This window comes from Haliotis rufescens, unplaced genomic scaffold (assembly GCF_023055435.1).
Source record: "Haliotis rufescens isolate VD_foot unplaced genomic scaffold, xgHalRufe1.0.p SCAF_8, whole genome shotgun sequence".
NCBI lineage: Eukaryota > Metazoa > Mollusca > Gastropoda > Lepetellida > Haliotidae > Haliotis > Haliotis rufescens.
In genome coordinates this window covers 4,644,754-4,658,597 of record NW_025964372.1, presented here as the reverse complement: position 1 = coordinate 4,658,597, position 13,844 = coordinate 4,644,754, and the positions used below count along the sequence as shown (strand labels likewise).

Sequence of the window (13,844 nt, the reverse complement as noted above, 5' to 3'; positions counted from 1 at the left end):
TAGAGACCGCCGTCATATAGCTAGAATAGTGTTGATTGCGGCGTTAAGCAACAAACAAACAAACAAACAAACATGATCCAAATGTTGTATTGCGTCACGTGAACCTTAACAATCCATATCCAGATTGGCCTATTAAATATTAAACACGCATGCGCTGATCCGTTGAAAATGTGATGTTGGCAACGGAACATAAATCAAACACATCTGTCTGCAAGAGAACCAGTCTTCGTTCGTTGTCGTGGACAGTCAAGACCACAAATATTTCATACTCATCTTTTGCGTCAAAACATGAGGGGCTGTATGTCTACAACACTGTGCTATGTCTTGGCTCTTTGTCTGTACGCTTATACCCTTGGGGCTCTGGAGCTGTGTCATCTTGACCAGACATACGACATAGGGTATACACTGTTACTCTCGTCGTACTTCTCTGTGAAACGTTCCTCACTGTATTCTTGTGCAGCAAAATGCAAGGCGCATCGGCTCTGCAGGTCTGTTAACTTCCGTCTTGATGACAGGAAATGTTTCCTGAACTGGCGAAACAAAAGGGGCAGTGGATCGGGCCTGCTTGTCGAGAGTCCACTCTTTGCATACTCCGAACGTTCGCGGTGGCCCAAGGTAAGAGAGTAGTCATGTTTGCTTATCGAGTATGTTGATAATTTCAATCCCGAGTATGTTTTAGCAGCACAACACACTATGTTTCCAAACATTTATCAGTCTCCGTGTGTTGAGAGCCACAAAGACCTGAATCTCAGCCAGCGCGGAATATTTAAGATTGTAACTACAAGTTCTAGTTTCGCTATTTCACGTTTTTTATTATCACATTACATGCTTGCCGTAAAAGGCGACTATGCTTGTCGTAAAAGGCGACTAACGGGTCGGGTGGGCGGGCTCGCTGACTTGGTTTATGCATGTCATCGATCCAAATTGCGTGGACCGATGCTCATGATGTCAATCACTGGATTGTCTTGTCCAGACTCGATTATTTACAGACCGCCGTCATATCGCTGGAATATTGCTGAGTGCTGCGTTAAACAACAAATAAACAAACAAACAAAACATTACACGCAGCAGTTACTTTGTAAAGCTACTAGACTCTGTCGTGTATATATATGGAGTTTCATGACTCTTCCACGCTCAAATTCAATCGAAATAGTTGGTGTACTTTAACAATAATCCTGTAATGTGCACTCTGACCGATCGTACGAAAAATCATTATCCATTATCATTATATTTAATTTACTTCAGATTGATTTTGGATTGTGTGGTCTGTGATGACAAGATTGATATGAATGGTGGAATTTTCGTTTCGGGTTTCCAGATGTGATTGTCTATTCGATCTGCAGAAATATGAGTACTGTAGAGCTCTTTGTCAAATTTCACGCACGGTTTCTTGTAATTAGTTATCGAATTAGTTCCAGTCATTACCGCCTGATTCTGGTCTGAATTAGACGTTTCCAATTCATATTTTCCTAGGCGTAAGGAACACCTCCGTGGTCTAGTGGTAGAGCTTCTTCCCGGAGAGCGGAAGGTCGGAGGGTCGATCCCCAGACGCGTCATACCAAGAGACGTTTAAACGATGGTACTTGTTACCCTTTCTGGCGTTTGGCCTTAAGGTTCTAAAACAGGAACTTGTCGGCTCGGTGTTGTCATACGTCTCCGAGTGGGGTATTCATGTTAAACTGAGGCTAGCACTATAAAACCGGCTTTAGTCCTGACTTGTACAAGCAGCCACACACGTCTCTATAAAAACCTTTTATATATTTTCTACAAAATAATACATACCCCACAGAGGGAATCTGTGGTGGTGTCTTTGTTAAAATGGCTTTCTCCCTTCCCCGATGGCGTTATGGATCATAACATCAATTACTGCTATATCTGGCCCAAACGTGAGTATGTACAGATGACCTGAAATATATATAGCAACGAACTTTAAAAAATGTTACTGATCCTCGGTGAGCGTCGATCCCAGGTTCCCGATGACTGTCGTATGCGACGACCAAAGAGAGTCGGGAGTCTTGGCTAACTGTGTGGGACGTACACCCGATGGCGTTGACTTGACTCTAAAGCCTGAAGACATGTCCATTCCTCTTTTGTACTGGATTCCAAAGTTTCATAAATATCCATACAAAGAGAGCTAGCTATGACTATTTCTGAGTCCAGCAAATGTACCACCAAACTCCCTGTCTCAAAGACTAACCAAAATCCTTAATACAATGAAGGAAGGATTTCATTCTTTATATTCACAGAAAGTATTTGAGACAAATGGAATTAATACCATGTGGATTCTCAAAAACACAAAGGATTTGCTTGACTTTTGCAATCTCAGAAACGAACCAAGTTCAATTCTGTCAAAACATTTGATTTTTCAACTTTGTACACCACTATCCCACATGACAAACGTAAGGATAGTCCATTCTTTGATCCATGGGGCTATTGCTACAAAACGTGGTGAACAAAGGTACAGTTACGTATCTATATTCAGATGTTCAGGACAATTTTTGAAACATGAAAGCAAATGCCATCTGAAGTTTACTGAGAAAACACTATGTTAAATGCTGGACTTCCTCATTGATAACATCTACAATTTGCGGGTAAGACATTTAGGCAAGAAGTTGGCGTCCCCAATCGCACCAATTGTGCTCCCTTCTTGCGGAAATGTTTCTTTATGCATATGAATCATAATTTCTGTTCGGATTGGCAAAATAAAAAGAAGGTAATTTGGCCAAGAAACTTAAGCTTCAGGTATATCGATGATCTGATATCGTACAATAACCATCAAATAGCCAATTCCCTTCCACTGATTTACCCACCAGGGCCTAGATTTTCGAAACGATCTTAGCTAAGATAAATCTTAACTACTTACGTTCAAAGATAAGATATCTTAAGACTAAGATAAGATAGATTTTCGAAACAATCGTAAACCTGTCGCAGATCGCTCAGAGCTACGACACCTATCTGTAGCGGGAGAATAGCTCGAGGCCGTCAAGCGTATTGATGCGACGAGTTTAGTCTCGGAATATCCTCGGTCTTGTCATCAAATCATTGTCATCTTCATCATGAAAAATGTCCAGAGCAAATTATACCGCCATCTTGGATGAGGATAAAATAGACTTACGACAGGTATAGGGCTATCTTAGATTTACGACAAACTTAAGATATCTTAGGGCTACGATAGTTTCGAAAATAGGCTACGATAGCCTACGATTTCTTTACGATAACTTTACGATAATTGTAGGGCTTTCGAAAATCTAGGCCCTGCACTACAAATAAAGGAGACCAATGAGACCGCCTCATCTGTTTGTTTTTTATATTTAGAGCTATGCATGAAGATTCAGAGTGACGAAACATTCTCCGCAAGACTGTATGACAAAAGGGATGACTTTAACTGTCCAGTAGTCAACTTTCCCTGTATGTCAAGCAATATTCCAGCTGCTCTATCCTTTGCTGTTTACATTTTGCAACTTTTGAGATACAATCCAGCATGCTCTTTCTACCAATATTTCAAAGAGCGTCATACGACTTTTTCTCAGAAGTTGTTTGATCAAAGTTACAACAGCCTCAGTAAAGTGGAGGACATTTACAAATTTGGCAAACATAATATCCGATGCAATTCCCTATTCTGACTTGTACCACATATTCCCGTGTTTTTTTCAGGTGAACAATTGATTTGCCTTTGCATGTGCTTGTGAAGGGTGTCCCGGTGGGGCAGGATACGCTGACCTTTTCGCGAAAACCTGTCATCATTACTTTTTGATAGTGATTCATAAACACATGCTCATGATGATAGTCGGAATCGTACAATCGACCTTTATGCAGAGATTTCTATTGGATATGGGAAGGGTTTTGTCGCTTTAATTACGATCGTTGTGTTGTTTTTTCATATGAAATGCACACACTAGTCCCCAGCGCATCAACATTGTCAAGTAATTTACTCAAATAACACCACCATCGATGGTACATGAGTACAAATAGAATATTCCACTATACAATGTGTACATCAAGATAGCAAGATTTCTATTGGATATGGAAAGGGTTTTGTCGCTTCGTTTTAATGAATAGACTTGTTCAGACTATCGCTGACTGGAAATTCACTTTACTTAACTAGTTAAATATTTCTTGTTCATTGAGACCAGTTGATACGACACACTGGATACCCAACCAGAAATCGAAGTTACTTCATTAATTTGAATCGACATTAGTAACAGGGGGCTGCTCTTGATCGATTACCTATCGCCGATGGAAGATCGAAACTGCTCAAAACTATGACAGACCCGTGAAGATCCGGGGTAGAATAGGTCTTCATCCACCCATGCCTGTCGTAAGAGGCGACTGCGGGATTGGGTGGTCAGGCTGACTTGGTTGATGCATGTCATCGTATCCCAATGGCGTGGATCGATGCTCATGATGTCAATCATTGGATTGCCTGGACCAGACTCGATTATTTACAGACCGCGGTCATAGAGCTGGAATATTGCAATATTGGAGTGCAGCGTTAAACAAAACAAACAAACAAACAAAAGTATGACAGTAATGACACCAGGGCCCACTTGCACAGAACAGTCTTAGTTACAATCGATCTTAGGCGGCTACAATCAACTTTACAATCACCCTACAATTGTCCTATTCCACTTGCACAAACCGATCTTAGCGCGATTGTAAGACGGCTTGGAGTTAAGATCGCGATCTTAGCTAAGATTGAAATCTTCAACTGTGGAGGTACGAATATTTTAAACTCGACTCCTGTCTATAGTTGTCTGCAAACGGGCATAGTTTGCTGCGCATACAATAAGTGGAACCGGTAACAACATGCAACACGTACCTCCCTCCATCGCACTTTGCACAGTTTCAAGAAAGGTCCCAATTATTTGAAGGAAACGATTACTAGAATGAAGGCATAAATTCTTGTCGGCATTAATACTGTCGTGATTTAGGAATTGTTTTCTATTTCAACAAGAGAAATACCTACTCATGTTTTTATTCAAAGTATTGAAATACGAATAAATACATTATTTAGTAACACAATTATTATGAAAATTAAAATAAATAATAATAATATTTCCTAAAACCATAACGTGTAAATGCATGATCGCCATCTATTTAGGGGGGCTTTTCGTAAAATCCTAAATATATCCTTCATGTTTTCGTTTCGTTGCTACAATAAAGGATGTTATGACTACCATTTCAATACACAGAAAGACGGGAACTTTCAAAAACGCATAGACGGGAAATAAGAATAATGAACAATGTTTTGAGAAAGCAATTGTTTATATATATTCCCGAAGTATTAATTTTTTTTAATATTTTTTTTTTAAATGTGAAATTTATTTTTGCTATTTATGGGATATTTTGCAAAAAAATCAAATGTTTCATCATGTACATTTGCTTGTTTGATGAATACTTGTATTTTTTTCTTTTAAACTCTGATATTTAACCGGTCGTCCCCGTCCCATTTGATTTTAGATTTAAACATGTATGATTTGCTCTTCAGCTTGTATTTATTTGTAGATTAATTTAATGATAAACTAAAGACAAAATAACTGACAAGAATGTGACCCAAAAGAAATATAGGGGGAGCTCAGCGATTCAACAACATTGATACACTGGGTAAGGTAGATTGTACTCTGCTGATACAAAGGGAAACCACTCCCATCTAGAGTATAAACTAAGATTAGCTGCCCTTGACTTATCGAAAAGGTCACGGACGTTACAAAACGCTTGCGGGACGACTTAGGTTTTTATCATTCCCTTGTTTAGCGAAAAGGTATGTTGTTTCAAATTTCTTTCAGTTTTGAGTTGGATGGGAATATTCCTTTTAGCTATCGACTCGATAGTTACGTGTTTAACTATGGTAATTAACAATATTTCTGACTTTAAATCTGTGGTGCGTTCTTCATGTTGTTAAGTGTCGATTCGAATTAAAAAATTTCACAAAATAAAGCGGCAAAGTTTGAATGTAAAGCAGATTATTTATGTGAAACAGACCAAGCCTTGCACGCCATTTTGTCAAGTTTATTCAGGGACTACAACGATCTTAGCTACTTAAGATTGGTCTGGACCAATTGTAAGTTTCGATTGTAGCTTACAATGATCTTAGCCTACAATCGCTTTGTGCAAGTGGATGGCGATTGTAGCGGAAGCCTAAGATCGCGATCTTAAGGATTTACAATAATTGTAGCGCTAAGATCGCTTTGTGCAAGTGGGCCCAGGTGTTGTGAAATGCTGATCGGATCCTGTCCCATCGGTGACACCCGTCACAAACACATGCAAAGACAAAGCAACCGTTCACCTGAAAAACCAAGCTGACATATAGTACAAGTCAAGAGAGGGCATCAGACATTTTTGTCACTGACGCTTCCAATTTGGAAACATCATCCACATGTCTGGCATAAAACCTTTTGAGTTCTTGAATGTCGTAACATTCTCTCACAACCTTTAAATAAGACGTTGCCCTCTTTGAAATCTTTGCAGAAAGAGCATGGTCGAGTTTCCGCAAAAGTTGTAAAAGGTCAAGATCAAAGGACTGAACTTTTTTTAAATATAGCTCGACATTGTTGTCGTTGTGGCTTTTGTCACTCTGAACCTTTATGCATAGGCATAAAAATGAACAGATGTGGCGGTTCTTTGATCAGGTGGGCGGGCAAATCAGTAGAAAGTAATTGGCTATTTAACAATTATTGAAACACAACAGATCATTGACATATCCGAAGCTTAAGTCAACTCATTGGCCCCCTTCACCTGTTTTGATTTGCCAACACCAGCAGAAATTCTCATTTGCATAAAAAAAAAAAACTCAGCAAGTAGGGAGGCACAAACGTGTCTAAAAACACCAGATCAGAATTTTGAATGTCATCAATAACGCTGTATTTGCACGGGAGGAAAGGCATTCGCGTAGTTCCATGTATGCATACATTCTTTATGGGTATGTATCTAAGGATGTATAACTTTGCGTGATATTGATAGCTATTGTCATTGATTCTTGAAAAGAATTTCTATGAATTTCTTTCATGCATCCATTCCGTTTGTTTCGCAATTGTTAATGTATTATTTGTAATATATGCGAACTTGATGTTGCAGGAACAACCATTGCACTTGTTTCGATCTTTTTTGTTATGTCGCATTAACCGTAATGGTATGCAGCAAGGGTATTCTTTAAATCGCTGTTCATTACGCATTGCACTAAATATATGATGGTACTGTGAATCCGACCTTATTTAAATGCCATGTACGTTTGTGACGTTGGATGTCACAGTGTCTGTTCGTGAAGATCAGGGGTAGAATTATAGGTCTTCAGCAACCCACGCTTGCCGTAAAAGGCGACTATGCTAGTCGTAAGGGGTGACTAACGGGTTCGGGTGGTCAGGCTGACTTTGTGATGCATGGCAACGTATCCAATTGCATAGATCGATGTCAATCACTGGATAGCCTGGTCCAGACTCGATTATTTACAGACCACCGTCATACAGCTGGAATATTGCTGAGTGTGGCGTTAACCAACCAACCAACAAAACAAACAACTGTACTAATGTTACATGTATGTTTACTTTTAGGAAATAACCGGGCCGTGCTCCAAAAAATATTGCAGCCCTGCCAAGCGGTGTACTGTACAGAGAACAGGAAAAGCCATGTGTGGTAAGATTATTCCCCATTAAAAAGGGTCGTCTAACGCTGCAATCAGAAATAGAATTGAGTCTGGATACAATGATTAATATCATGAGCATCGATCCACGCTAACCGAGTCTGACCTCCTGATCTGAGTCTCATTGTATGGTCAGCAATAAATGTTGGTGACCAATTCTAACCCGGACTCCCCTCAAGGTTTTAGCTCACCTGGCCTGTCAACTTCTTCTCTGTAATAACCAGACTGAGGAAGTACAACTTTTGCATGTATTTCTTCTCATAATTACGTCAAAAATTGTTTACTCAAGTAAGTAACCTTGTTTAGTGGCTGTTTTGTTGACATATTTAAGTGTTGTCTAAATACATATCCAGGTGAGCTACAGTGTCATGGCTCTCTCTCGTAGGGCTGTCAGTAAGGTGGCATGATATATATGAAGGTTGTGTTCTGCATTATGTTTCTTAGAATAATGATTAAATATATGAGAAAGAATTCGAGTATCGATCTACTGGATAGGTACTAGTATCATATTGAATTGAAGGGTAATACTTCTGATGACACGAAACAACATATGAACTGTATTCCGAATATGTACATCTTTAGGTTGGTGCCATATCAAAAGAAATTGTTCATGTGATATGGATCACTTCGTACCAACTACACAATGGTATGTCCTTTATAGTCTACGAACGTTTCATATGATATGGATCACTTTGTACCAACTACAGCGCGGTATGTACTTTCTGGTCTACGTTCAATGTTTCATATGATATGGATCACTTTGTACCTACTACACCCTGGTATGTACTTCCTGGCCTACGTTTATTGTTGTTTTATGTGAAATTGATCACTTTCTACCATTACAACCTGGTATGTACTTTCTGGCCTACGTTTATTGTTGTTTTATGTGAAATTGATCACTTTCTACCATTAAAACCTGGTATGTACTTTCTGGCCTACGTTTATTGTTGTTTCAGGATCCTTACTCCTGCATGACTTTGACACCAATTCAGAATATGAACTTGTCCATTTGAAAAAGACTTGGAATGACGCAAAGGAACACTGCGAAATTGGGGGCGGTCGCCTTGCTAAAGTCGACACACCTGCAAAGTACACATTTCTGGAACTGTTTGCAAACATGACAGGTATGAAATCGAATATCCATTACAAAACAATAAATGCAAATGTTACCAGATTTGTAGCCATACATTATTGCATCTTCACATTACCATTTTGTTGTACTTTTGAATACCCCAGTTAAAAAACGGGGTGGTGTGGCAATAAGCATGCTTTCATATCCGTCTGTCTGTCCGTCGTCCGTTTTCCGTTTTGGAGCAGAACTAAAAAAAACATTCAGTATTTATTGTTGAAATTTGTTGTACAGATCAGCGTAGGGGTGAACTGGTGCCCTTTAATGATTTTGGATTTCGTTTTAAAAAAAAATTGATTTATGTTTTTATGACAAGTTGGACTGAAAATGGGGATAAAGCTCGTTTCCGTATCAGAACCTCCAAATCGTTGAATTTGTACACCTGCTTCTGTACATTGGCCAGCAGAAAGATCATTATATAGTTCCAAAATGCTTAAACATGTGCAAATATGAAAGCCAAATGACACGTTCGCGTTTTCTTCATACGACCCTTGGATGACGAGCTCATTTTCTAGCATAAGTAACTTTGGGAAACACTGCTCCTTCGTGTGGTGTGTACACTTTGTCCAGTCAATTTACGGGAAATAAATCACCCGTAGAGAATATGTGTGATCACAACATAATCAGGATATCCGTGAGACGGTAATGTGAGCATTTCTTTCCTTTAATATTTGCATGATAGGTACCATAATTGTGACAGAGAAGAGAAAGTTTTATGAAATTACTCGTCTTTAATCCTTTTTTGGATAACCATTTCATTGCAGTATAACATTAATTTGTATGGTGTCTCTGAGTTGCGTCGTACTGCTTTATATATTCAAACACTACCATTTGTAAGGAACAAAGGTATCCAATGGCAATTAGTCACAAATTTCGGTGTAAGTAGCCAAACTCTATTTCCAATTGCACCAGATCGTGGGGATATGTCATCTCCTGATGACATTAGTTTTATATTCTATTGAAACAAAAGTGATGAAAAATAAACTTCCCATCAAGAATACCACAACAACACAAATGAACTCTGCTATTTAATGCAATGTTAGTGTCGTTTGTGTTAATTTTATGGGTATCAGAATCTGCCTCATATAATATAGGAATTATGGGAAAACCGTCTCATTTGTTTAGCCTAACTTTGTTTGTTTGTTGTTTAACGCCGCACTCAGCAATATTCCAGCTGTATGACGGCGGTCATTAAAATAATGGAGTCTGGACCAGACAATCCAGTGATTGACATTATAAGCATCGATCCACGCAATTGGGATCGATGACATGTATCAACCAAGTCAGCGAGCCTGACCACCCGATCCCGTTAGTCGCCTTTTACGACAAGCATAGTCGCCTTTTACGGCAAGTATGGGTTGCTGAATACCTATTCTACCCCGGAATCTTCACGGGTCGTTTAGCCTAACTATCTTTACAGAGGAACAAACTGGGGAATCTGGGTTGGGGTTTGTCGTCAGTAACATACACCATGACCTGGCGACAGGGTTGATTCTACCAAGTTATAGCATGTCGTACCCTTCATTTCGCTGTCAGCTTCCGACCTGTACAGACGTCCTTTCACTAACTCCTTCAGAAGAAGCAAGTGCTTTCGGAAATCTGTCCATTCCTCTTTTGTACTAGATTCCAAAGCTCCAAGGTTTAAGATTCCAAAAGTCAGTCTCATGAAAATCAGACCGTATGCCCCTTTCACATGCACACATGTGTAACTAGTACTAACTATACATCCGTATTTTATATGTACATGTACTGTGCGTTCACATGAAAATAAACTTAGGTTTGTAAATAAAGTATTAAATTGTGTAAGGCACACATATTCGTCAGATGTTGACGACTGTTTTCCAATCCAATTTGAATGAGAAGAGAGCTACTTCACCGGAATTTTCGAGTGAAGCAAGATGTGTTTGATTTAATTTGTACACAATGTTTTGACTCCTTGAAACCAAAAGAAAACACCGTCCACTCAACTTTGTATATAAACATGACAGTTGGCAACTGTTGACAATTTGTTTGGAGTTGGCAAAAGAACAGATAATACTTATAGCATCCTCATACGTTAACATAAACGTTCACATTGCAACATATACACATAGTGCAAATTTACATTTACATATGCACGTGCTCCAGACATGATGCAAATTTGCTCCTGGTGTAAATATACACACATGAGTAAACGCGTTCACATGACAAGTATACTCACGTATGTATTTCTACAAACGTATGCACACATATGTATAGAGGCGCATGTGAACGGGGTATATAAGTGCTTGCTGCCCCTTCACAAAGATCGGGGGACACCCCCTTACAGAACGACCTTTCATCATACCAGCCAGAACGTCGCTTACGAGATCGCGAAATGAAAGTCCGAATGTATTCTTAAGTCACTTCAATGTGTTATCACGAGGCATCCTGACAGTTACTGGTTGTTATGGGATAAACATTATAACTTGAAAAGCTTTTCCACAGCCTGTGGGTAACACTGCTAATGGATCCGGGACATCTGTTAGACAGTGAATGTTCTTTTGTTTCTTTAAGAAATTGAGTTGAGAACTTTGTCAAAGCATAGTCTGGAAAGGAAGTCGCAATTTTGAAACAAATGCCGTAAATCTCGAGAAAACTATATTCAGAGTAGCTAATGTCAACTTCCAACTCGTGAAGGTTCGCGAAAGGTCATTCTGACGGTCATTATCTCAGATGTTAGTGTAGCCTTCGCGAGCACTGAGATCTGATTTTAATGATCCATACAATCTGTTCACAGTTACATTGCATTGAAGGAAGCGTAGTAGGGCCACGGTGATTTTTTGTGTGTCTAAGTATCTTCTACGTGGGACTTAGTATCTCCTACGTAGGACTTAGTATCTCCTAGGTAGGACTTAGCATCTCCTACGTAGGACTAAGTATCTCCTACGTAGGACTTATTATCTCCTACGTAGGACTTACTATCTCCTACGTAGGACTTAGTATGAACTAGAATAACTATCTCCTACGTAGGACTAAGTATCTCCTACGTAGGAGATAGGAAGTCCTACGTAGGAGATAAGTCCTACGTAGGAGATATTACGTCCTACGTAGGAGATACTAAGTCGTACGTAGGAGATAGTGATTCTAGGCCATACTAAGTCCTACGTAAGAGATAGTAAGTCCTACGTAGGAGATACTAAGTTCTACGTAGGAGATAGTAAGTTCTACGTAGGAGATACTTAGACAAAAAAAAATTCATCGTGGCCCTACTAGATATAGTGAAACTGTGGTTAAACAATTTGTCAGCATTCATCTGAAAACAATATTTGCTGGACGTTCCCATAGATAACAGCTGTATGAAATGTGGAGATAGGACTTTAATGTAGTAAGCCCTAAGGGCACAAGTTGTACCCCCACCACCCTTCACCCCCACCCAACCCACACACACTTACATTTTATACACAGGTTTATCATTTAACTTAAGCATTTATCCATGACATAAGCTTATGACATAAAAACATGTATGTCATACCCCAGTGACATAAGTATGCAAATTAGATATGCAAATAAGATAACCGGAAGAGCGAGCGGTTTGATTTGAAACTATATATTATAAGTGAAGTTACACCAGAGATATAATCAGATTACACAGAATATTGTTGTTACGGTTATTAAAGTTTCAATTATTCTGCAAAAGTCTGTTCAAGTATTTTGTTTAAAATAATCCGAGGAACTTTTTTTCTCAGCGAATTGTTTATTCGCTGAGAAAAAAAGTTCCTCGGATTGTCTGGTTTACATGGCTATGGAAAACATGTATCACTACGCACGATCTATACGTAAGATTTCGACAAGTTGCTGATGTTAATGTTTAATGCAATTATTCCTTAATTTGGAAGCAAAAATGTGAAAATGATAAATAGAATTCATCACTCGTGTTTTTTAATATGGGAAATATAAACCTCGTCCCGTTTATCGGTATTTGCCTCGCCAAAGGCTCGGCAAATACCGATTAACTAAGACTCGGTTGATATTTCCCGTGATGAATCCTCTATATAACTCACAACGGAATATCGCGAGACATAACGCAAAGGCTGGTGACCGATCCCGCTAAAGTTTGGTTTGGTTTGTTGTTTAACGCCGCACTCAGCAATATTCCAGCTATATGACGGCGGTCTGTAAATAATGGAGTCTGGACCTGAGAATCCAGTGATTAATATCATGAGCATCGATCCACGCAATTGGGATCGATGATATGCATCAACCAAGTCAGCGAGCCTGACCACCCGATCCCGTTAGTCGCGTCTTACGACAAGCATAGTCGCCTTTTACGGCAAGCATTGGTTGCATATTTGTCATTTTTGCTGTATTAAACAAGCAACAGACAAACACTGACGTTTTCTCTAGAGTATGCGTTTGTTTTATGTTGTTACTTTTTTAGTTTCTGTTATTGAGCAGGGCAAAATGAAACGGAAATATTCCTTGGCGGATCGGAGGAGGACTTCACAGGGGATTGGAGATGGGTCGATGGAACGTCGTTCAATTATTCTTTCTGGCAAGAAGGGCAACCCGAAGATGAGAAGGAGAAAAACTGTCTCTCTGTCTGCTTTTCAACAGGGTGGGGCGGCCCGAGCTGTTTGAAAAAGAAGGCATTCATGTGCGAGAGAAAATTGTAAAGCGTATGGGCAGGTAGAACAGTTGAACCTGTTGAATGACTTTCGGAGGTGTTAAGTCATGTCATCGATCCCAGTTGAGTGGATGGATACTCATGATATCAATCACTGGATTGTCTGGTCCAGACCCGATTATTTACCGACTGCCGTTTGGTTTGTTGTTTAACGCCGCACTCTGCAATATTCCAGCTATATGACGGCGGTCTGTAAATAATCGAGTCTGGACCAGACAATCCAGTGATTAATATCATGAGCATCGATCCACGCAATTGGGATCGATGACATGCATCAACCAAGTCACGAGCCTGACCACCCGATCCCGTTAGTCGCCTTTTACGACAAGCATAGTCGCCTTTTACGGGAAGCATGGGTTGCTGTAGACCTATTCTACCCCGGAATCTTCACGGGTCTGATTTACACGTACTGTACAGGGTATGACAATCAGAAA

The 13,844-nt window shown here is 39.6% G+C and overlaps 1 protein-coding gene across 1 annotated transcript; it reads left to right on the top strand.

Annotated features, from left to right (window-relative positions):
- The first annotated feature begins 217 nt into the window (after positions 1-217).
- Positions 218-13,564, top strand: LOC124112316 (secretory phospholipase A2 receptor-like). The gene is made up of 4 exons (XM_046472371.2): positions 218-615; positions 7,548-7,629; positions 8,593-8,760; positions 13,182-13,564. Exons 1-4 carry the CDS (start codon positions 289-291, stop codon positions 13,397-13,399), a joined length of 795 nt encoding a protein of 264 aa, XP_046328327.2. The 5' UTR covers positions 218-288; the 3' UTR covers positions 13,400-13,564.
- The last annotated feature ends 280 nt before the right edge of the window (positions 13,565-13,844 follow it).

What these genes read in the sequence shown, in the direction of transcription:
- LOC124112316 (XM_046472371.2), top strand. Translation starts at nt 289, where the DNA reads ATGAGGGGCTGTATGTCTACAACACTGTGCTATGTCTTGGCTCTTTGT. An exon ending in AACAGGAAAAGCCATGTGTG is followed by an intron (nt 7,630 to 8,592) that starts GTAAGATTATTC and finishes TTGTTGTTTCAG; the next exon opens with GATCCTTACTCCTGCATGAC. An exon ending in ACTGTTTGCAAACATGACAG is followed by an intron (nt 8,761 to 13,181) that starts GTATGAAATCGA and finishes GTTATTGAGCAG; the next exon opens with GGCAAAATGAAACGGAAATA.